This window comes from Neophocaena asiaeorientalis, unplaced genomic scaffold, assembly GCF_003031525.2.
Source record: "Neophocaena asiaeorientalis asiaeorientalis breed wild unplaced genomic scaffold, Neophocaena_asiaeorientalis_V1.1 scaffold131, whole genome shotgun sequence".
Taxonomy (NCBI): domain Eukaryota; kingdom Metazoa; phylum Chordata; class Mammalia; order Artiodactyla; family Phocoenidae; genus Neophocaena; species Neophocaena asiaeorientalis.
In genome coordinates, this window is record NW_020173201.1 from 4,372,181 (window position 1) to 4,397,568 (window position 25,388).

A 25,388-nucleotide genomic window follows, 5' to 3' on the forward strand; every position below is an offset into this window, starting at 1 on the left:
CACTGGGGGAGGGGCAGGCGCTGCAGGTTTCACTGCAGGTACGGTGGCTTGGAGTCGGGCTGTCTTGGTGCACTCAGCTTGGCGCCTTCGGTAAAGTAAGGATGTTTTGTAAAACTCATTTTAGAAATCATATACTTATCAATAGGCTACCTTTCAATAATAAAGTCGTTATCAGAGGAACTCAAACATTTTTACACAAATATTTGAACTTATTAACTGATAAAATTACAAAAGCATCTCCACAGAGTATCTTTTATGTATAACCCCTTCTCCTTAGTTCTTTAAAATATTTACACCTTGAAAAACAGGTAGAATTCAGTAGAAAATTTTGCAAATTAAGTTAAATGATAACATTAAAGGGAGAAGGCAAAATATTTATAAAAAATGTGATTGATAATTGGTAGTTGTTTAATGGATCTCTTTCATAACATGAGGCATATAGAAGATACATAATTTTCCTTTCATCTATTTAAAGACAAGTTATTTAAAAATGATTTAAAGCATTTTTGACATTAGTTTACAGGGGCTATGTAGATGTACACATTTAGGAGGGAGATTTGGTTAGCTTTGAATCCCTAGGAATGCCTGTGGTTCTTGCATTGGAGGTAAGCTGCTCTTTTTTGACTTTCTTGGATCCTGATTGTTAACTCTTGCCTCAAAATCAAGATCCCAAAGGGTGGATGGAGGCTATAAGGGCAAACTGTCTTTTTCACATTTCTTCCACTTGTATACAATTGTCTAAAACTAGCTCAATTCTATATATACAAAACCACAAAGGAATTTGAACTAAAAAGTAGCTCAGATACAAAATACAAATACAAAATAGACAAATAATACATGGTACAGGGCAGGCTGCCTACCTTATCAGCGTTATCTCTTTTTTTTTCTTTTTATATCACATAAAATCATATGCAAAATATTGGTAATTATACTTACACTTTAAACCTGTTTGGGAAGCAATGAATAAAAAAAGAGAGAAAGCTACATGAGAAATACTGCATAATATTTTAACATTTGATTTAATCTAAATTATGAATAATTTACTGGTTAAACTCATAATGACACAGACTTAATGACATAGTAGGGGAACTATGTATTTCAATTCAAAAAGTGAAAATGGTGACCACTGTCACAGTCCTACAAGATGTTAAAACATTCATTGCAGGAAAACAAAGAAATTAACAATGGAATAAAAAAACTGGATTAAAACATGCATATGTGAATTTCAACACTGATAGAGAAATGGAATATTAAAGATGATATGATCTTTATAATTAGCTTTTTGGTTTACTACACTTGAACAATATTAAAAGAATGGAGTCAAGCAGCAATCCCTGATTATACTCTTGGCCTCACTTTGAAGCTGAAGCTAGAATTGGAAGGTGCCACTCCTGGGTAATGAATTTATGACACTTTTTTTCACATGTGCCTCCTTGTTTTCCATGCATAGCAAATTTCAAAGACACATCTTAGTATTAAAGAATAACCATTCATTCTAATCTATTTATAAGCAGAATACGAATGTACAAAAGTTAGGTTTTAAAATATTAGAATTTTACTTTGAAACATGTTTACTTCTGTTACTCTATAAAAAAGAGTTACCAAAATTCATTCATAGAGTGTTAGGCTGATTACTGAACTAAAAAGATTAAATAATGCATCTTTACAATGTTTAAATATTAAGCATCTTAATTTTTTGTTAAAATTCAGACCATTTAACATAACATCCAGGGTGCTTCAGTTTTGATCACTGCATTGTCTGCCAAATATATGAAGTTTTCTCACTGATTTTAATGCTAGCAGGATATAATAAAGCTCCTTTGAGAAATATTTGAATGAAAAAGAAAAACTGTAATACAGACTAAATTTAACATGAAAATTAATATTGGATTGATAGCTTAATCTATAAATTTGTTATTAAGTTTGTGCATAGGCTTTAGATTTGGCATATCAACTGAGTTATTAACACACGTTGAACTCCAATATATCAACCTAAATGTTCTATTTGCAACTTCACATTAGTTTTGTGAAGGAAAATATTCCTATAGTATCTTCATGCAGAGGGTACTTTATAACTTTCAGGTTGGAATTACCTTATCTTATTTAATTCAACAGAAAATTCTCAGTGTTACACAACAAAGATAACAGTTTAAGAATATATACGGACTTTTTCAGTCCTTTCTCTGTATTTTAAATGGTGAGTAGCTATTCTACCATTATTTCTTACTGTATGTTATGTCAAGTAATTTATATGACTTATGATTCCTGTCATTTACTTTCATTTTGTGACACCTTCAGGGTTACCTCTCTTCTTAACCTATTCCACAATTTTTTCACCAATCATCATCAATAGGGATATACTTAAAGTATAGCCCTGTATCACAAAGGGTCCTCATTCCTAGTGTCAAATAAAGAGTAGCTCGCTAGACTATTTTAAATATAGATGTTTAAATTAGGAAAAATTTACTTGACTACTTTGAAGAGCCTAAACAAGAAAAATATAGATATTTTAAATGGATGTATTTGCCTGTAGGAACCAGAGAAATGTAAGGCCTCTACAGCCAAAATATACTGTTAGATGTTACAGTATAGGCTCTAGCAAGGCTAGCCAGGAAAGAAGAAACCATATGGAAAATTACATATTGTGTGCTACGATTTTTAAATGATTTTTTCAAACATTGTAATCATCTGCATAGAGGTAAATTTAACAATACGGATAAAAACCTAGCATGACAATGTATTTAGGTTACAGACCTTCCTTTGGAACTGGGTTATCTCTATATGACATTTCACTGCCTTTGCCCCAGGATACCTCGTACCTTTCCTGCAAGGCTCTTAACCTGATGAAGAGCATAAACAAAGCTACAGGAGGTAACCTAATATTCCTAGCAGATAAGAAAATTTAAGAGCACAGGAACACTGAGCAATCTGTGACAAATGTTTTGAAAGTTTGTATTGCTTTCCCTTAAAGGAAGGTCATTTGGTACAAGAAAAATACAGCACTCCCAAAATGGCTGCAGCCTGAATATTTTACATCTACAAAGCCATTTTAGCAGAGATAGCTTTTTTTTTTTTTTTTAGAGATAGTTTTTTGATAATGTCTTCTTGAGGAACTATCCATGTTCAGCATGTATGAATACTTACTGTCTGTAGCTGACCAAAACCACCAAGATGGCAGGAATACAGCAGAGGATGATGATGAAGGCCAGAGCCAGCAAGGCCCCTTCTGTGTAGCCTAGACTTTCTCCTCGCTTCTTAATGCTGGTTACTGCCTCTGGAGTCCGGATCTCCAGAATGCGTCCTCCTTCCCCGTAATACGGCTGAAAGTCTTTATTGATATCGAGGAGTTTGCCATCTAAAAATCTTTATTGTTAAACAGTAAAAGCAATGACGTTAACAGAGAAAGGCTTTTATTTATTTATTTTTTTTTTGCGGTATGCGGACCTCTCACTGCCGCGGCCTCTCCCATCGCGCAGCACAGGCTCCGGACGCGCAGGCCCAGCGGCCATGGCTCACGGGCCCAGCCGCTCCGCGGCACGTGGGATCCTCCCGGACCGGGGCACGAACCCGCATCCCCTGCATTGGCAGGCAGACTCCCAACCACTGCGCCAGCAGGGGAGCCTGAAAGGCTTTTTTTTTAACAAAATATTTTTTGTGATGCCTTTCAGTATTTTCTTTAATTATAACATAAGCTGAGTCAGAAGTCTTATTATGAATAAGAAAAGCATATATAAAAAGCAAGACCAATAAAGAAGAGTAACACCTCTATATTCACATATCAAAGATACTAATAACAATGACCCTTACTTAATACACTTACAGACTGGGGGAAAATAATTACCAATGTCATTGAAATTGATATCACTATGTTGAGATTATTTAAGTTATTCAGGTGGGATAAAATATAATATTCTAAATTATTTAGTATAGTTTAAAAATATATTCTTGCATTATATATCCTTCGGTTCTCAAAGTAGTCCTGTAAAACAGAACCTTAATACTGACTTCCTGCAGACCACAAAGCTACACAGTTAGGGAAACAAATCTGAGAAAGCAACCCAAGCCTTCATAGTGTATATTTGTGTTTCAACACACCACCTTAAATACTGACACTCTCAAATCTCAAACCAAAATAACTTCATGGGCTAGGAGTGAACAAATTAAAAAGTTTTTTCTTCCTGGAAAGAGAAAACTAAATAAATTATGCAGGTAGTAAATCAGTGTAGTCAGGATGACAGGAATTGGTGGTCAATTTAATCTAATAGTTCTTGCAAACCCTTTCTCTAAATAATGCAATTCCAACTATGAGCATTGTGTTGGGGAGGAGAATTAAGGAATAATTGTTACTTAATTCTATTAGACTGAACAATTTTTTTACATATTTTATGCTGTAATTAGCAGGCATTTTTTTTTTCAAAATTCCCCAGAAACACTTAAATGATCCTTTACAAATCCTATAATATTGAAGCAACAATTATGTTCTTAAAACTACAAAGCCGCAATATGTCTTAGGTATTTTTTTTAATTTTTAAGACTTTTATCTATAAAGGTGAAATGTCTTGCTATAGAAAACTGAAAAACACAAAATAGTTCAAAAGGCAAAATTACTCAAATGCCCACAATGCAAAGATTACTACTGCTAATATTTTGGTGTACTCAAGTCTAATCTTTTTTTTTTTTGCTATTAATAAACATTTTTATATACTTGTAACTACACAGCATACACAAAGTGAAAATATTTTAGAAATACATGTCTTAATATAAAATACCATACTTATGCTGAAGATGTGGAAATACAAAGAAATGTGAAAGAAAAGATTTAAATGGCCCAAAATTTCACCATCAAATGGTAACCAAAGAATACTATGCTTGTGCATTTTACAGGCTATTTCATCCCTTTGAATACTTTTTATTCTAATTTTCCAAGTGATCATGCTGACTTTAAATCTAGTTAAACACACTGTTCATAGCTTCCATACAGAAAAAAACAAAGAGATACTTGATATCAGATATGAATTCCACTGGATAGTTTATTAATCTTCCAATTTAGGAAACCTAATGGCTCAAGTAACTCAATTTTAGTTTTAAAGCTACACAGTTTTTCATTTAAGTTTTCATGCTATAACTTAAGGCAGTTAGGATGCTTTCCTTGTTTTTTTTTTTTTTTACGAATATGCTTTTGTAGATGAAAATATACTTTTTATATCAATTTTTCCAGGCCATTTTCAGATACATTAAGAAGTATAATAAAGTTTTACCCATTGTTCTAAGTTCTAGATTGGAATAGAATTGTAAAACACTTTGTTTGAATTGTTTATCAGATAAAGTAAGAAATTCCAAATGAAGTACAGATAAGAGTTATGTCGCAAGAACTGTATCATTAGAAACTGGGAAGGATCAGAAGCAGAGGAAGATCATTAATTGCAGGGAAAATTTATTCCTATCACGTGGATCCACAGATCACAATTCTTTTGGATTCCTACTGGATTCTATTTGATATCCAAACCACCTAAAGGAAGATTTATTAGTCTTTTTACACTACAATAACTCCATTATTTAGATCTTCGTTTTGTTTTATTTCTCAATTTCGGTAATTGTAAGTAATTGTTTACTAGAAGAGTTGATAGCTTTTGAATCCATAACTGATCTAGAATATCTTTCTTTTTTGCTGTATATATGCAAAACAACTTGCCTAGGCCAAGATTCTTAAGTCATAACATTTTCCTTAAAATATTGTGGATTTGATCCCATTGATTTTTGGCATTTCATCATGCAGGTGGGATGTATATAAGGCTTATCTAATTTTTATTCCTTTACGATTAAGTCTTTTTTTGTTTGTTTCAATAGTTTTAAAACATACTCAGGTACTTTTCGAGGACATATGACAACATTTTCATTTATTTCACCTGTAATGTAATGAAATATTTTAATTACATTTTTACCTCAGAGATACATGCAATTATCAGGTTGTATCTTGATTGTCCTCTAAATATATTCTGACTTCTATTATGATTTTTTTTTCTTTTCTGTAATATGCTGTGAACTTCTTATGTTTATACTTCATTTTGCCAGTTTATTTTTCAGATGCTTTTTCATTCTAGGCAAGGTTGAATCCAGATAGTCAATGGATTTTAGGAGAATTTCTTCCTAAGCTCGAAAAATTAGCCCCAAGAAACTTCAGGCTTTTGTTTTATACTTTTTCTGATTTCAGGACTAAGAGCTCTACTGTCTCCTAACATCCATGTAAATCCTTGAGATGAAATCTAATTGACCTTCTCGTGAATGTGCACTAACCCACACCTACTCACTGTGAGCAGAGGAAAGGCATACTCCAAATGGCCTGAGGGGAAAGCACTTCATCAAAGCCCACCACCAGGGACTTCCCTAGTGGTCCAGTGGTTAAGACGCAGCACTTCCACTGCAGGGGGCATGCGTTCGATCCCTGGTCGGGGAACGAAGATCCTACATGCCACATGGCTAAAATCAAAACAAAACAAAACAAAAAGCCCACCACCATGTTGGAGAAGGTCAATCCTCACTATTCTTTTGTGGAGCATTTTTTACCAGAAGCAGGTAAGGATTCAGGGCATGCAAAACACATACACCATTTGTCTTATACGGTCTTGTTTTCTACAGAAAATATTAAACTGTTTTCCAGTGGTTTCTGTAAGAGAATTATTTCCAGAGATATAGTCTACCTCTGAGTCATCAGGGTGTTATTTCTTTTATTTTGTTTTTCAGTATTTATTACTGATCCCATTTTTCACCTTGCTTACTTATTTAGAAAGGAGATAAAGCTGTCAGATTCAATATCAATAAAGAAATGTGATTTTCTCTTTATTCTCATCCATAGTCTACTTAGCTGCTGGTTAAAATGCTTTTCAAGTCTAAGGGTGAGGTGAACAGACCCCTTCCTAGTATTTAGCCAACATTAATTAATTACTGCTCTGTTTTCCTGACATGAGGTAAATTCCTAAGCCAATTCCATGTCTTCTGATTCACCCAACTGATGGAGCACATGCAAACAGGTATCCCTGGCTCCATTCAGATGAACACAACTTTCAAAGTACAATGTATAACTACAGACCACTCTGCATTTTACCTTGAGGATTTCAGTGTTTCAATGTACATATGGATGTAGAAATAAAGGGGAGGGTGAGCAGGAGAATGTATTCTGTACTTCACAAAAGCACACACCTAAACCGTGGAGGGGCAACTGCCTATTTCCTTTGTCAGTAAATAATGTGCGTCTCTGAAACAGGTTTACAGAATTGGCAATGGTTAACATATCTGCCCACATTCATTCCACTTGGATAAGGTTGTTCTTCTTAATAAAACAAATCAAGGATGGACCACTATTTCCTCTATAGCTCACGGGCCCAGCCGCTCCACAGCACGCGGGATCCTCTATAGCTCACGGGCCCAGCCGCTCCACGGCACGCGGGATCCTCCCAGACTGGGGCATCGGCAGGCGGACTCCCAACCACTGCGCCACCAGGGAAGCCCTTTAACACTGTACTTTTAAATGCAGTTTGTAGAATATATCAGCTTTCTCTCCTTCTTCTTTATCTCTCATTTACTATCTGGACAGACTAATTTTAAGCAGACTGGACTATTAAGTGTACAAGCTAAAATTGTATTTGCTCATTTTTAAATTTAATTAAGTTTTGCTTTAAAATAGTATGGTCTGTTTCTGCTCAGAAGGCAGAAAGCCTTAAGATGTGGCACCCACCCTAATGACGGAAAAGTCATATAACATTAAAATCATAAATATTTTTGCAAGCATAAAACCAAATTCCAAAGAGTGACAGTTTCCTCCAACAGTGGGATGAGACCATGTATTGTCTCACCTTTCTCAGAACAAGCCAAAAGTAGGTACCACAAATTCAAATAAAACAAACCAGCTAAATTTTTAATAAATGCTTAAAAGCTAAGTGTGTATCAGCATGTAAGGTTAGATAGAATAAGTGACCCACAAACACAAGTGGGGGTTTGCACTCACTCGCAAACTCTTTTCCATGGCCCACCATAAGATAGATTGGGTACAGGGCAGGAGACCAGAGGAATCCTCTTCATAGTGCAGGGATATAGGCAGTAATCAGCTAAGGCTGGGGTGCTCTGCAATTTTCTGGACCTGTATCTCACATAAAGCAAGAGCCATATAGAGAGAGAGGGAGGAAGTACTCCCATCCCTAAGGCTCAAGTAAAGGTCCACTGCTTCTGGAGAAGAGCTATGAGCAAAATCCACCCCATCTGGGGGAGGAGAAGGAGCTCTCTTAGGCCTAAGACCCTGCAAAGTAGACGTCTACTACTGGTTGGGGAGGGGCAGGGAACTCTCTTACACCCAAGAACCTCCACAAATATGAAGCAGAGTATGGATGCCATGGGAAGGCGTGGAAGAAAAGCTGAGAAAGCCCCACCCCAAATCCTAGGCACACCGGCTAGACAAGGAAAACAGAATCCCCCAACCTCTCATTGTCTCATTCTCACCTTTAGAGTAGAACCAAGCAATAAGCAAGAGCCATTTACTACATCGGGAGAGTTAAGAGAATGGAGAGAAACCCTTTCTGTGTCACAGGCATTCAGGAACTGCTGAAAGATAAAGCAATAGACCAGACACAGAGGTAACCCAGATATTGGAACCGTCACATAGGGACTTTGATAGAACTCTGATTAATATTTTACAGGATCTAGTAGTAAGGCAGAAAACATGCCTGAAATGATGGAGAAACTCAGTAAAGTGGTAGAAACTGTAAGAACCAAATGGAAATGCAAGAATTTTTTTTAAAAAGATATGAAGATGAAGAATTCCTTCAATGAGCTTATCAATAGGCTAACATAGACGAATCAGTGAACTTGAAAACAGGGCAGCAGAAATTATTCAAACTAAAACACAAAGAGGGAGGGACCTTCAACATGGCAGAGGAGTAAGATGTAGAGCTCACCTTCCTCCCCACAAATACATCAAAAATACATCTACATGTGGAACAACTCCTACAGAACACCTACTGAATGTTGGCAGAAGACCTCAGACTTCCCAAAAGGCAAGAAAATCCCCAGGTACCTGGGTAGGGCAAAAGAAAAAACAGAGACAAAAGAATAGGTATGGGACCTGCACCTCTGGGAGGGAGCTGTGAGCAGAGAGATTCCTTCACAGAGGATCGGTGCCGAGCAGCACTCACCAGCCTGACAGGCTTGTCTGCTCACCCGCCAGGATGGGCAGGGGCTGGGAACTGAGGCTCGGCTTCAGAGGTCAGACCCCACGGACAGGACTGGGGTTGGCTGTGTGAACACAGCCTGAAGGGGGCTAGTGCGCCACAGATAGCTGGGAGGGAGTCCGGGAAAAAGTCTGAAACTCCCCAAGAGGCAAGGAACCATTGTTTCAGGGTGCGCGAGGAGGGGGGATTCAGAGCACCGCCTAAATGAGCTCCAGAGATGGGGGCAAGCTGCGGCTATCAGTGCGGACCCCAGAGACGGGCATGAGACACTAATAGGGCTGCTGCTGCCGCCACCAAGGAGCCTGTGTGCAAGCACAGTCACTCTCCACACCTCCCGTCCTGGGAGCCTGTGTAGCCTGCCACTGCCAGGGTCCTGTGATCCAGGGACATCTTCCCCGGGAGAACACAGAGAGTGCCTCAGGCTGGTGCAATGTCACGCTGGCATCTGCCACCACAGGCTCGCACCACATTCCATACCCCTCCCTCCCCCCGTCCAGAGTGAGCCAGAGCCCCCGAATCAGCTGCTGCTTTAACCCCGTCCTGTCTGGGCAGGGAACAGATGCCCTCAGGTGACCTACACACAGAGGTGGGGCCAAATCCAAAGCTGAGCCCCTGGGAGCTGTGAGAATAAAGAAGAGAAAGGGAAATCTCTCCCAGCAGCCTCAGGAGCAGCGGATTAAATCTCCAGAGTCAGCTTGATGTACCCTGCATCTGTGGATTACCTGAATAGACAATGAATCATCCCAAAATTGAGGCAGTGGACTTTGTGAGCAAATGTAGACTTGGGGTTTCCTTTCTGCATCTAATTTGTTTCTGTTTTTATGTTTATCTTAGTTTAGTACTTAAAGCTTACTATAATTGGTAGATTTGTTTATTGATTTGGTTGCTCTCTTCCTCCTTTTTGTTATATAAATATATTTTATTTTCCCTTTTTGTGAGTGTGTATGTATATGCTTCTTTCTGTGATTAGGTCTGTATAGCTTTGCTTTTACCATTTGTCCCAGGGTTCGGTCTGTCCGTTTGTTTTTTTTTTTTAGTATAGTTTTTAGTGCTTGTTATCATTGGTGAATTTGTTTTTTGGTTTGGTTGCTCTCTTCTTTCTTTTTTTTATTATTTTTTTATTTCTTAATAATATTTTTTATTTTAATAACTATTTTATTTTATTTCCTTCTTTCTTTTTTTTTTCCTCCCTTTTCATCTAAGTCATGTGGCTGACAGGGTCTTGGTGCTCTGGCCTGGGGTCAGGCCTGAGCCTCTGAGGTAGGAGAGCCGGGTTCAGGACACTTGTCCACGAGAGACCTCCCGGCACCATGTAATATCTCCCAGAGATCTCCATCTCAACACTTACACATAGCTCCACTCAATGACCAGCCAGCTACAGTGCTGGACACCCTATGCCAAACAAAGAGCAAGACAGGAACAAAACACCACGCATTAGCAGGGAGGCTCCCTAAAATCATAAGTTCACAGACACCCCAAAACACACCACCAGATGCAGTCCCGCCACCAGAGAGACAATATCCAACCTCATCCACCAGAACACAGGCACCAGTCCCCTCCACCAGGAAGCCTACACAACACACCGAACCAAACTTACCCACTGAGGGCAGACACCTAAAACAATGGGAACTACGAACATGCAGCTTGTGAAAAGGAGACCCCAAACACGGGAGGTTAAGCAAACTGAGAAGACAGAGAAACATGCAGCAGATGAAGGAGCAAGATAAAAATCCACCAGACCAAACAAAAGAAGAGGAAATAGGCAGTCTACCTGAAAAAGAATTCAGAGTAATGATAGTAAAGATGATACAAAATGTTGGAAATAGAATGGAGAAAATACAAGAAATGTTTAACAAGGAACTAGAAGAACTAAAGAGCAAACAAACAATGATAAACAATGCAATAAATGAAATTTAAAATTCTCAAGAAGCAATCAATACCAGAATAACTGAGGCAGAAGAACAGATAAGTGACCCAGAAGACAAAATAGTAGAAATAACTACCACAGAGCAGAATAAACAAAAAAGAATGAAAAGAATTGAGGACAGTCCCAAAGACCTCTGGGACAACAGTAAACACACCAACATTCGATTAATAGGGGTCCCAGAAGAAGAAGACAAAAAAAAAAGGGACTGAGAAAATATTTGAAGAGATTATAGTTGAAAACTTCCCTAATATGGAAAGGAAATAGTAAGTCAAGCACAGGAAGGGCATTGAGTCCCATAAAGGATAAATCCAAGGAGAAACATGACAACACACATATTAATCAAACTATCAAAAATTAAATACAAAGAAAACATATTAAAAGCAGCAAGGGAAAAACAATAAATAACACACAAGGGAATCCCCATAAGGTTAACAGCTGATGTTTCAGCAGAAACTCTGCAAGCCAGAAGGGACTGGCAGGACACATTTAAAGAGATGAAAAGGAAAAACCTACAACCAAGATTACTATACTCAGCAAGGATCTCATTCAGATTTGATGGAGAAATTAAAACCTTTACAGACAAGCAAAGGTAAGAGAATTCAACACCACCAAACCAGCTTTACAACAAATGCAAAAAGGAACTTCTCTAGGCAGGAAACACATAAGAAGGAAAAGACCTACAATAATAAACCCAAAACAATTAAGAAAATGGTAATAGGAACATACATATTGATAGCTACCTTAAATGTAAATGGATTAAACGCTCCAAGCAAAAGACAGAGACTGGCTGAATAGATACAAAAACAAGACCCATATATATGCTGTCTACAAGAGACCCACTTCATACCTAGGGACACATACAGTCTGGAAGTGAGGGGAAGGAAAAAGATATTCCATGCAAATGGAAATCAAAAGAAAGCTGGAGTACCAATTCTCATATCAGACAAAATATACTTTAAAATAAAGACTATTAGGAGAGACAAAGAAGGAAACTACATAATGATGAAGGGATCAATCCAAGAAGAAAATATAACAATTGTAAGTATTTATGCACCCAACATAGGAGCACCTCAATACATAAGGCAAATGCTAACAGCCATAAAAGGGGAAATCGACAGTAACACAATCATAGTAGGGGACTTTAACACCCCACTTTCACCAATGGACAGATCATCCAAAATGAAAATAAGGAAACATAAGCTTTAAATGATACATTAAACAAGATGGACTTAATTGATATTTATAGGACACTCCATCCAAAAACAACAGAATACACTTTTTTCTCAAGTGCTCATAGAACATTCTCCAGGATAGATCATATCTTGGGTCACAAATCAAGCCTTGGTAAATTTAAGAAAATTGAAATCATATCAAGTATCTTTTCTGACCACAACACTATGAGACTAGATATCAATTACAGGTAAAAATCTGTAAAAAATACAAACACATGGAGGCTAAGTAACACGACTAAATGACCAAGAGATCACTGAAGAAATCAAAGAGGAAATCAAAAAATACCCAGAAACAAATGAAAATGAAAACATGATGACCCAAAACCTATGGGATGCAGCAAAAGCAGATCTAAGAGGGAAGTTTACAGCAATACAATCCTACCTCAAGAAACAAGAAAAATCTCAAATAAACAACCTAAACTTACACCTAAATCAATTAGAGAAACAAGAACAAAAAAACCCCCAAAGTTAGCAGAAGGAAAGAAATCATAAAGATTAGATCAGAAATAAATGAAAAGAAATGAGGGCAATGATAGAAAAGATCAATAAAACTAAAAGCTGGTTCCTTCAGAAGATAAACAAAATTGATAAAGCATTAGCCAGACTCTTCAAGAAAAAAAGGGAAAAGACTCAAATCAATAGAAGTAGCAATGAAAAGGGCGAAGTAGCAACTGACACTGCAGAAATGCAAAGGACCATGAGAGATTATTACAAGCAACAATATGCTAATAAAATGGACAACCTGGAAGAAATGGACAAATTCTTAGAAAGGCACAACCTTCCGGTGACTCAACCAGGAAGAAATAGAAAATATAAACAGAACAATCACAAGCAATGAAATTGAAACTGTGATTAAAAAGTTTCCAACAGACACAAGCCCAGGACCAGATGGCTTCACAGGTGAATTCAATCAAACATTTAGAGAAGAGCTAACACCTAACCCTCTCAAACTCTTCAAAATACAGCAGAGGGAAGAACACTCCCAAACTCATTCTACAAGGTCACCATCACCCTGATACCAAAATCAGACAAAGATGTCACAAAAAAAGAAAACTACAGGCCAATGTCACTGATGAGCATGGATGCAAAAATCCTCAACAAAATGCTAGCAAACAGAATCCAACAGTACATTAAAAGGATCATACACCATGATCAAGTGGGGTTTATTCCAGGAATGCAAGGATTCTTCAATATACACAAATCAATCAATGTGATACACCATATTAACAAACTGAAAAATAAAAATCGTATGATCATCTCAATAGATGCAGAAAAAGCTTTCAACAAAATTCAACAGCCATTTAAGATAAAAACTTCCAGAAAATAGGCATAGAGGGAAGCTTTCTCAACATAATAAAGGCCATATATGACAAACCCACAGCCAACATCATTCTCAATGGTGAAAAACTGAAACCATTTCCACTAAGATCAGGAACAAGACAAGGTTGCCCACTCTCACCAGTATTTTGGAAGTTTTACAAACAGTAATCAGAGAAGAGAAAGAAATAAAAGGAATCCAGATTAGAAAAGAAAAAGTAAAATTTTCACCCTTTGCTGATGACATGATACTATACATAAAGAATCCTAAAGACTAACAGAAAACTGCTAGAGCTGACCAATGAATTTGGTAAACTAGCAGCATGCAAAATTAATGCACAGAAATCTTTTGCATTCCTATACACTAATGATGAAAACTCTGAAAGAGAAATTAAGGAAACACTCCCATGTATCAATGCAACAAAAAGAATAAAATACCTAGACCAATCCAAAAATGGGCTGAAGACCTAAATAGACATTTCTCCAATGGAGATATACAGATTGCCAACAAACACGTGAAAGGATGGTTAACATCACTAATCATTAGAGAAATGCAAATCAAAACTACAATGAGATATCACCTCACACTGGTCAGAATGTCCATCATCAAAAAATCTACAAACATAAATGCTGGAGAGTGTGTGGAGAAAAGAGAAGCCTCTTGCACTGTTGGTGGGAATGTAAATTGATACAGCTACTATGGAGAACAGTATGAAGGTTCCTTAAAAAACTAAAAATAGAACTACCAAACGAGCCAGCAGTCCCACTACTGGGCATATAGCCTGAGAAAACCATAATTTAAAAAGAGTCATGTACCACAATGTTCACTGCAGCTGTATTTATAATAGCCAGGACATGGAAGCAACCTAAGTGTCAATCGACAAATGAATGGATAAAGAAGATGTGGCACATATATACATACATGTGTATATATGTATCCCATATATACAATGGAATATTACTCAGCCATAAAAGGAAATGAAATTGAGTTATGTGTAGTGAGGTGGAAGGACCTAGAGACTGTTATACAGAGTGAAGTAAGTCAGAAAGAGGAAAACAAATATCGTATGATAATACATATATATGGAATCTAAAAAAAAATAGTTTTGAAGAACCTAGGGACAGGACAAGAATAAAGACACAGACGTAGAGAATGGACTTGAGTACGTGGGGATTGAGAAGTGTAAGCTGGGACAAAGTGAGAGAGTGGCACGGAGATATATACACTACCAAATGTAAGACAGATAGCTAGTGGGAAGTAGCCACATAGCACAGGGGGATCAGCTCAGTGCTTTGTGTCCACCTAGAGGGGTGGGATAGGGTGGGTGGGAGGGAGGTGCAAGAGGGAGGGGAAGTGCTTTGTGTCCACCTAGAGGGGTGGGATGGGGAGGGTGGGAGGGAGGTGCAAGAGGGAGGGGATATGTATACATATAGCTGATTCACTTTGTGATACAGCAGAAACTAGCACAACATTGTAAAGCAACTATACTCCAATAAAGATGTTAAAAAATAAATAAATTAATTAAAACAATAAAAATAAAAAAACAAAATAGTACTTTTAGCTGAAAAAAACCCACAAAGTGATAAGAATGTTGGGGGAGGGGAGAGGAATAAGAACAAAGCATCCAAAAGCTCTGAGAAAAAAAATTTTAATTGGAGTCCCAGAAAAGGTAAAGAAAAAACAGGGTATAAGAAATATTTGAATATATATTGCCTAAGAATATTCCAGAAATGAAAACAGCAACAACAAAATCCCCCAAAAAATGCAGATTAAAGATGCTCAAAGAACCACAAGAAGAATAAAAGGAAAATAAAAGTAATATACACTTATTGTAGAAAATCTAAGCAATTCACATATCCCAAAATAAGAAAAATCAACATACTCATAACCTTGTGAAACAAAATATGTAATTAATGAGTTGTAAAGCCTTACCAGTCTTCTCTATGCACTTATAAGGTTTTTAAATTTTTTTGATATAGTAAAATCAATTTTTAAATATCTTAGTGAACTCCTTGGAGGAAGTATCTTTTTTGTTTCTAAATCTTCGCCCTAAAAATTCTAACAGCCTCAGAAGCTTAGATTTTAGCATAAGGAGAAATTGGGAGGATAATCCTATTTCCACTGGTCTGGGCATTAGGCAACAATCAATGTTCTAGTATATTTGTTCAGTGTTAAAACTAAATATACAAAAACTTTTATAACTTCAGAATTGGTAATAGTATCTGATAATAATATCTATGCATATCAACCTTGCATTTTGAAATATAGCTATATAATCTCATTACAAAATATTTCAAAGAACAATTCTAGGGTTTAAATTAGACCAGTGTTCTTAGCTAACAGTTCAAGGTGAAGACCGCTAAGGCAAAATTTTTAATACTTCATGGCTATTCCATCCTCTCCTCAATATAATTTTTTTAAATTTATAGTTATTCTATATATTTTTTCCTTTCTTCTTGGCTATAATAGTTATTCAGTTGAATTTAGAACTCTACTTTTCACAATATAATCTAGGTTTTGGAAAACTTAATAGAATGAAGAATGTTTATCTTGTACTTCACAGTGTCAGTTGAAACCAAATTGGCTTCAGTTTCCAAATCTTTTATCTCTAAAATATTTACAAGTACAATTCAAATTATAATCACCACTATTTTACTCTTTAGAGCCAGGCTGTCAGCCTAAAGAAAATAGATATTTTTAAATTTAGGAAAGCACCTTAAATTTGAACAATCTATCATCATATTTTAAAATAAAACCAGTGTATATAAAAAACAATGCAGGGCTTCCCTGGTGGTGCAGTGGTTAAGAATCCACCTGCCAATGCAGGGGACACAGGGTTCGAGCCCTGGTCCGGGAATATCCCACATACCGCAGAGCAACTAAGCTGTGTGCCACAACTACTGAACCTGCACTCTAGAGCCTGTGAGCCACAACTACAGAGCCTGTGTGCCACAACTACTGAAGCCTATGTGCCTAGAGCCCATGCTCCGCAACAAGAGAAGCCACCGCAATGAGAAGCCCGTCGACACAATTAGAGAAAGCCCGTGTGCAGCAACGAAGACCCAACATAGCCAAAAATAAATAAATTAAAAAAAAAGAATGCAGATAGATTTAAATAAATGTTAATAATGACAATCGAAAGAATATAAAAATTACTTTTAATGTATATTTCTAAATAATTTTTTAAATTAATAAAGTAAGCAATTATTGTCTTAGTAGACCTAAATGCTCCTTCATTTGGATGGTTAGTCTAAAACCTGAGAAGAAGCCATTGCTTCAGTAATCTGTATTTCTTCATAGTGATTAGTATACTCTCTTGCATATCACCCAAATATCTATTATATATAAATTAATTATACATACTTAATTATTAATACTTAATAACTATGGCTTTTTATGAAATTAAGTTGATACTAAATCACTATTTCATTGCTGCTAAAATAGTAGTGAAATTTTGTTGATGAACAGATATAAAGTAAAACTAAATTCAGAATTTATGAGTTTTAATAAATAAATGGGTAAATAGATGTTTACTAAATAAAAACATGCACCCATATATGGATATATGCATGTAAATTTGTATATGCATATATTTATTTGCATGATGTTTATTATATAGAGAGACATAGAAAAACTAAATTCTGAAATAATGGATTTTGGAGATTATGTGTATATATATACACACATCTCTGAATATTTAGAATATATACATATGATTATATATCAATATGTATTTTTACTACAAAACGTTTTTAGGTAAGAATTACATGCCAATAATCTTTTGGACACTAGATGTCACTAGAGTAAAGGAGAAACTAACAACCACAACTAAAGCTGTTCTAGAATAATTTCCAAAGGAGAATATGTAGCAGGGTTTTGTTTAAGATTTTGTATATTCCTTATTTTTAAAGGATTTAAAACTCAAATATTCAAATTCATACCTGGAAGAAATGTCACATGGACTTCGGTGGAAGTGATTATCTCCTCTGTTCTCTACCCCCAAGTCAAGGGAAAAATCAGATGTTAATTTTTGCCTATTCAATAAGACCTTGAAGAGAGTTAGGCTTGGTCTTAAAATTCAAGCCTACTGACATCATTGCAGGCAACTTGCCACTTTAAGAAGGGATCTGTGCTTTCCTCTCAAAGAGCAGGGTCTTGGAGCAAGAGTGGAAGCCGATGCAAGGTGATCTCGGTGAACTGCTTCTTGCTCTTAAGCATAATGGATCCTCAGACATCTCAAGGAGAACAGATCCCCCGAAGTCACTTTATCTCATACGTAGACTTAAAAATTCTAGGCGTGAGTACCCTAGGTATTGTTTCTTAGACTTTTTTTCTTTTGTTTTGATTACACTTCACTTTCAAGAAAAATCTGATGGGTTTTAAACTATTTACTTATATCCTTAAATCAGGATTATCTATGGGTGATACTGTAACCATAAAGCTGTTACAGACAATAAAAATACTCACTTAAAAAGCTCATTTCTGTCGATGGCTCTGTTGGTTTGGGGGTCGATTGCATAGACAGTCAAGTCACACTTTGTGTAATCTTCTAGAGAAAAGGCATCGCCATGCCGGCGAGCTCCAACGTTCTCTACCACAACCTTGGCACCAGGAATTTGCTCCTGAACATAGCGATCCAAAATCCTGTAAATCAAACAAAGCACAAACATGACATTCTGACAGGCTCGCTGAGGAAAAAAATCACCTTCAACCTGGAATGACATTTAGTAAATGAAAAATGATGACAGCCTGGTTTTTGTTAATGGTTACTGAATATGAACTCTTGAAAAAAGTTCTCTATATATTTAGAGTGTTTAACTCCCAATGACGCTAGAAGCTGAATAAGGTAGAAAGAGGTCATCAACCATGTCATATTTAAGTCTGGACTTTTAAAATTTATACCATTTGAGCTTTCACATGGCTCATGAGAAATGCCAACTATGTTGTACAAATAAAACTGTCTATGCTTTATGGGAACCATGGGGTCTTAGAACTCTTGAGTTCATATGGTTGGTGTTATAAATTACACCTTCCACCAGATTTTGTGATATGTCAAGGTGCAACAGTAGGATACTTTTTTTTCTTAAGAGTGTAAAGACCCTTAGAGCATTATAACAGTGAGAATGTAGAGATATTTTGCTTTGTCAGGTTTAACAGGTTAAGATAAAAATATTGTATTCTGGGCTATCTTAATTTTGTAAAAAGACTATGACTTCTTATAACATAATTAGTTGAAAGTAAGTATTTCTTCCTGGAAAGGCAGGAAGTTACTTCTTTCTCTATCAAAATAAAGTTCCAAACTAAGTATTTCAGAAAAACAGTAGATGCATCCCTTTTGTGTCACAAAGATGAATCACGTAGACTTTGAATAAAACCAAATTACACTTACCTTTTTTAAAAAGAATCATAACTTATACCTTGAATATTAACAAGTAGGATTTCATTTTATTTCAAGTTTATATTTTATTTTATCACTGGTTTCAATTTATTTTACAGCTATATACGCCTATTACAGAAAATGTTACTTTCCAAAGCTGTGCTATTGAAATGTCTGTGCTTTACTATCTGATAAAATTAGGTCATTTATGGTCATTCTCTGTTGATAACCTCTTCAACTTCAACCACATCTTTGTGTTAAGGATACCTGAACAAAATTGGCATGTGATTGGAAACATTTATAGCAATTCTATTTAGCATACAGCACATAAGAAAAAGTACACAACAAAACTTTCAATTCAATAATATATTTCATATGTCCCAGCTGGGCTTATATTTTTTAACAGATTTTCATTGGTTTGATATCAGCACCATACCTGATACATATAATATACTCAGTTCACATGGAATAAATGAGACAAAAGAGAATAATATTAATGTAGGGCTAAAAAAGTGACTGTGGGTAACAGATAATGGAGTTTTAATCCATCACCAAGTTGGGAAACCATCAGGGCGATGGTGAGAGTGCAAGCTGACATCTGGGGTCTTTATGGATGTGAATCAACTATTGCTAAATAAAGTCAATCCTCTCTAAGAACACACCATTACTTTCGCCATGTATAATTTTATCAAATTCTTCAGTGTCCAAGTATGGCAAATATTATTTTTATTTTATTTGCTCAGACCCAACACCTAGGAGTCATATTGTTTCTTACCTTTTCTCATACATCCAATCCATAACAAATTTGGTAGGTTGTACCTTCAAAAATATACCCCTAACTTAACCCCTTCCTATATCCATACCTACCACCAGTCCAAGCCACATTGATCTCTCTCCTGGACTACTGTTCTAGACTTGTAACTTGTCTCCTGATCTCCCACTCAACAATCTTTTAAAACTTAAGCTAGAATGTTATTTCTCTGTGTAAAACATTTAAAGCAATGCTGCCCAAAAGAAATACAATGAAAGTTACACATGTAAATTCAAATTTTTTGTAGCCACATTAGAAAATTAAAAATAAAAATGGTGAGATTAATTTATTTAACTAAATCTATCCAAAAATGATCATTTCAGTATGTAATCCATATAAAAATATTAAGGAGATATTTTATTTTCTTTTTTGTACTAAGTCTTTGAAATCTGGCGTGTATTTTACACTTACAGCACCTCTCATTTGGAACTGTCACTTTTCAAGCACTCGATAACCACATGGAACTAGTGGCTACTATATTGGACAGTTATAAGGATTTTCTATCTTATGCAGAGTAAACTGTTAAATCCTTCAAGTGGCCTATGAGATCCTATATAACTCATTCCCTACCTTGACATCTATATCTTGATATGACCAGTATGCCCCTTAATCTTGATTTTCATATCTGTGGTGTCCTCTTTCTGGGATAACTCCCTCCACCCCTAACCCTCCCCACATCACCACAGACCCATGACTTTCTCCCTCACTTCTCTCAGGTTTCTGCTCAGCTTTCATCTTATTAGAAAGGTTTTCCTCAATCATCCTATATGAAATAGTACTTCTCTTTCATATTTTTATACTGTTACTTTTATTTGTCTTTATCATAGTTATCACTACTTAGCATCACATTATAAATTAATTTATTATTCTTATTCTATTTGCTGTTTTCCCCCAACAGAATGTAAGCATCATGGGGACAGGGACTTTGCTTTAGTTCACTGTTAAATCTACAGTGCTTACAACCAGGAACTACTCTTTTTTTTTTTGCGGTACGCGGGCCTCTCACTGCCGTGGCCTCTCCCGCTGCTGAGCACAGGCTCCGGACGCGCAGGCTCAGTGGCCATGGCTCACGGGCCCAGCCGCTCCGCGGCATGTGGGATCCTCCCGGACCGGGGCACGAACCCGTGTCCCCTGCATTGGCAGGTGGACTCTCAACCACTGCGCCACCAGGGAAGCCCTACCCTTTTTTTAATGACTAAATTGCCAGCTTTAAGATATGGATATTAGGAATCAAAAAGTTTAATTTCCCGGCCCAAGACCTCCTAGTCACTGGTGGGCCAGGGCTTGAGCCCAGGTCCTCTGAATTCAAAAGGAACAGCCTTCCTAGGAAAAAAAATATTAATATATATTACTTGGGAATTTCACACAAGATGTTCCCCAATGTGTTTTCCTATAGGAGTTTGAATAGAATAGATATTGCATTGTAACTTTTTCTCTCTACAAAGTATAATGCTCTAAAATTAGGAGTTGCTAACTTAGAGCCCTCAGGCTAAATCCAGCCTACTACCTCTTTTTGGTACTCAGCTGTCTACCTTGGCTATATGTATGTTTTCATTATGCCCTCCCCATCCCCTCCCGGCCACCCCAAGACACTGAGAATGAGCGTTTTGGGCTTCATGGTGCTGGATTAGATCTAACAGTCTTTATCTCTACTTCCATCTTCCATCTACTAAAGTAGCTTTCAAAAAGGAATCATAATGACTACATACTATATGATTCCAAGGGTATTATGTTCTGGAAAAGCTAAAACTATGGATATAGTAAAAAGATCACTGATTTCTGGGGGTTAGTGGGGAAGGGAGGTTTGAATAGATGGAGCATGGAGGATTTTTTAGAGCAGTGAATTTATTCTGTATGATACTACAGTGATAGATACGTGTCTCTATACATTAGTCCAAACCACAGAATGTACAACACCAAGAGTGAACCCTATGCAAATTATGGATTTGGGATGATTATGACGTGTCAAACTAGGTTTGTTGATTATAACAAATGCACTACTCTGGTGTAAGATGTGGATAGTGAGGGAAGCTATATGTGTGGGGGAAAGAAGTATATGGGTATTCTCTGTATCTTCTACTCTATTTTCCTATGAACATAAAAGTGCTCTGAAAAATAAAGCCTCTTTTTTTAAAAAGAGATCCAAAGTTGTTGTGCTTAAGAATCTCTAAATTAACACAGATTGTAAAAAAAAAAAACAACTATAAAAGGGAATCTGGCATGTGCCTGCTGTGCTTACTGCACTAGCAAATTTATGTTTAATTCTATCAAAAGCAACACAAGATTGACATCCTTATTCCAGTTTTCAAGATGAGAAAATGTGGTCCTAAGTGTTAAATATCTTTCTCAGAGGTCACACAGCTATAATAGGATTCAAACTTTTTTATTTGAATCCATAATCTGAGCTCCATTACTAAACTATGCTCTTTTAATAGAACATGCAAAAACTCTGGCATCTCTCTGCCTTACCCTACTGACTTTGGATCACTAACCTCATTTGTATAGGATATCTATTATTCATTGAATGTTCACAATTTCCATTGTCCTAGATGGCTTATATTATTTAGTTCTCACAACAGTTCTATGACAGGAGTTTTATCTGGTCAACAAGTGGTGAAAATGAGTCTGGGGAAGATTAAATTATTTGTCCAAGCTCATGTTTCAAAACCAGTATTATATGAAGTCAAAGCTCCTTTCACAGTGATATATTTCTCTCAAGACTTGAAAGATGCCTGATTTTTCTCTTTCATATCTTCATATCCATGTAAGAGGAATAAATCATATAATTGCTATGAAATTATACTTTTACATTGCCATTTTTTCCAGTTTTTATAAATTTTGTCTCAATATGAAGAAAAGGGCATCATGATTTTGCTTGTATAACATTTTCATTCAGTAAAATGCATCAAATGCTTACTATATAACTGGAATTATGGTAGTGAAAAGTAGATTTCCTATCCTTATGAAGCTTATATTAAATTGATATAAATATAAACATTAAATAATGCTTTGAACAAAAGCAGAACAAAGGCTTAGAGGTTGAGAAGAGTGTCATCTATTTTGGATAGGGTAATCAGAAAAGCCTGCCTCGATAGATGACATTAAAGCAGCTAAGAGACAGGCATAATTCTAACTTTTTTCAGGTGTAATCAGCTATTATTTTAATAAAGGTTAAGCATGTGTAAACCACTTTTGCAGAAGTAAACAAGACACTGTGTGATTGCTATTCTACACTTAAATGTTGATAATCACCTCTTTCATAGGACATTTTAAATTTGGTGAAACTAACAAGTAATGGTTGCAAAGCACATATGCTTTTATTACAGGAGAGTCTCTCATGCCTTAATCAGTGCCTATTGTATTTTACTTCACACATAATTACTAAAAGGTTAGCTGTATGACTATCTGAAGCTTCTTCTGGCAACTTGGAAGTGTAAGATATTTTGCTCAAAGAGACAAATTGACAGTAATTGACATCTGTCAACATGAACTCAACAGAAGACAAGAGATAACTAACAAATACAACTATAAAATTATTAAATGACGGAAGGCTAGGTTAGGGTAGTTAAGAGTGAAATAGTAAAGACATTTTAATAATCCTTGATAACATTTAGAATATTAGAGAACTGTGAATTCATAATCACAGTTTGAGTCAACAATAACATATTCAGCCATGTACAGTGTACACACTGTTCAAAAGGCAGAGGGGAATGACATACATTTTAGAATAATTTAAATATATGTTGTTTAAAATTAGCAATCTTAGTTTTTAAAAGAATAAGCTTTAGCCATCTAGATACATCACTTTGAGAAACAGCATTCCCCAGACTAGCTGGATTACTGAGATAATGAGCTTTTTCAAGAATCTGGGGCCACAAAATCAAGACATATACTCAAATAATTAAGTTATGATTTATTTGTTATATGCAGCATTTTGAGTTTATGTTGACCCATCAGTCAAAGCATTCTGAATAATGAGATCTTCTCACATCTAATTTTCATTCCTATTTGAACGTACTCTTAGAATCTTCACATATTCCAAATGAAGCTACCGATTTCAATAAGAGTGAGCTAAATTGTTTTTAAGAAGGTATTATAAAATAAATGTTTAGTCTGAACACTATAATAATTAAAATGACTTAATTCAATAAAAACTATAGCCATATGAAAATAAACATATAAGTAAAGAAAAACCATTACTCTGTAAGTTCTTCTATCTTTCTTTCCACTATAGTAGGGGGTACATTAGAAACAATGACTTGCATATCCAGCTGATTGACCACAGAGACCTGAAAGAAGAAAAAACAGAATTCATTTGGCTTTTACTCATTAGCATTTCTATAATCAAAAATTAACATCTTTCCTTCCCTACTATGCATAGTGGTTTCCCATTTATAAATTTAGGAATAAATGATATTTCTAGCTACACAATCTCTACTAGGTATGTTGAAGCAGGTTGAGAATGACAGACTAATTGTTTACTTAGAAGTTATAGAACCCTAAGTGACTTCGACTGTTGTTGGTTTTGCGTTTGTTTTCTTGGCTTTTACAAAAGCATAAACGAAGGTGGTTTTGTATGTTTCTTTAATTGGGTTATTTAAGAACACTCAGAAAAATGGAAAACCCAGCTTTTAGATTTTATAAATCCTAAGAGATCATTTATTCATTGTGACTAAGAGTCTGGGATATGGATAGTTAGAATAATTCATTCCATGAAATCACCATATACAGAATTCATGTCTGCTTTAGCCAACTTTATGTTTGTGTAGCTAAAGAGATATATACATACAAACTTACAGAAAGGGCTAAGATGAACTAATTTAACAGCTGTTTATGAATCCATTCTTTCATGTAACATTTACAGAGTCCATTCTATGTTCTAATTTAGAAAAATGGAATAAAAACAATAGCATTTATTCTCTGCTTACAATGTATCATTTACTGTTTTTCTCAATGCTCTACAGAAATTAGCACTCATGTAATTCTATAAATCACCGTATCAGGTAGTTATGACTATCATTCCAATTTTTAAATATGAAAACTAATAAAACAAAGAGCCATTAATAACCTGGGCCCAAATAAGCATCATCTCCAGAATATGTGATCTTTACTATTACCCAATACAGATGTAAAAAATGTAAAGTCAAATCATACACTGTGCTGCACATACATTACACAATTAAAATTCTGTAAATGCATATACACCAGGACCATGAATTGGATACTCTGGATTAGGTATATTTAGCACCATATATCTGAATATAATTTATACTAGGGAATAACTTCATGTTTATATATATTTTTGATATAGGATGCAAATATAGTTGCCCATAGATGCCCTATCAGGAGTCACAAACTCAAATGTTTTCAGGGACCAGGCAGGTAACCTAAATGAGTGAAGTAGCCAAAAGTATGAAATAATAGGGAGAACTGGAAGTCTCTCAAATCAGAGAGCATACAACTCCTCTGAAGAGGTCAGCTACTACTCATCTCTAATGAATGTTG

General features: G+C 35.8%; 1 protein-coding gene across 1 annotated transcript in view; it reads right to left on the minus strand.

Moving 5' to 3' along the window:
- Nucleotides 1-25,388, minus strand: part of PCDH15 (protocadherin related 15) — a 689,667-nt gene that overhangs the window by 19,520 nt on the left and 644,759 nt on the right. The window contains exons 29-33 of the mRNA XM_024744857.1: nt 24,084-24,172; nt 18,163-18,339; nt 3,145-3,363; nt 937-945; nt 4-85 (exon numbers count right to left, since the gene is read on the minus strand). Coding sequence (XP_024600625.1) covers nt 4-85; nt 937-945; nt 3,145-3,363; nt 18,163-18,339; nt 24,084-24,172 — 576 coding nt within the window. The remainder of the gene's footprint in view (nt 1-3; nt 86-936; nt 946-3,144; nt 3,364-18,162; nt 18,340-24,083; nt 24,173-25,388) is intronic.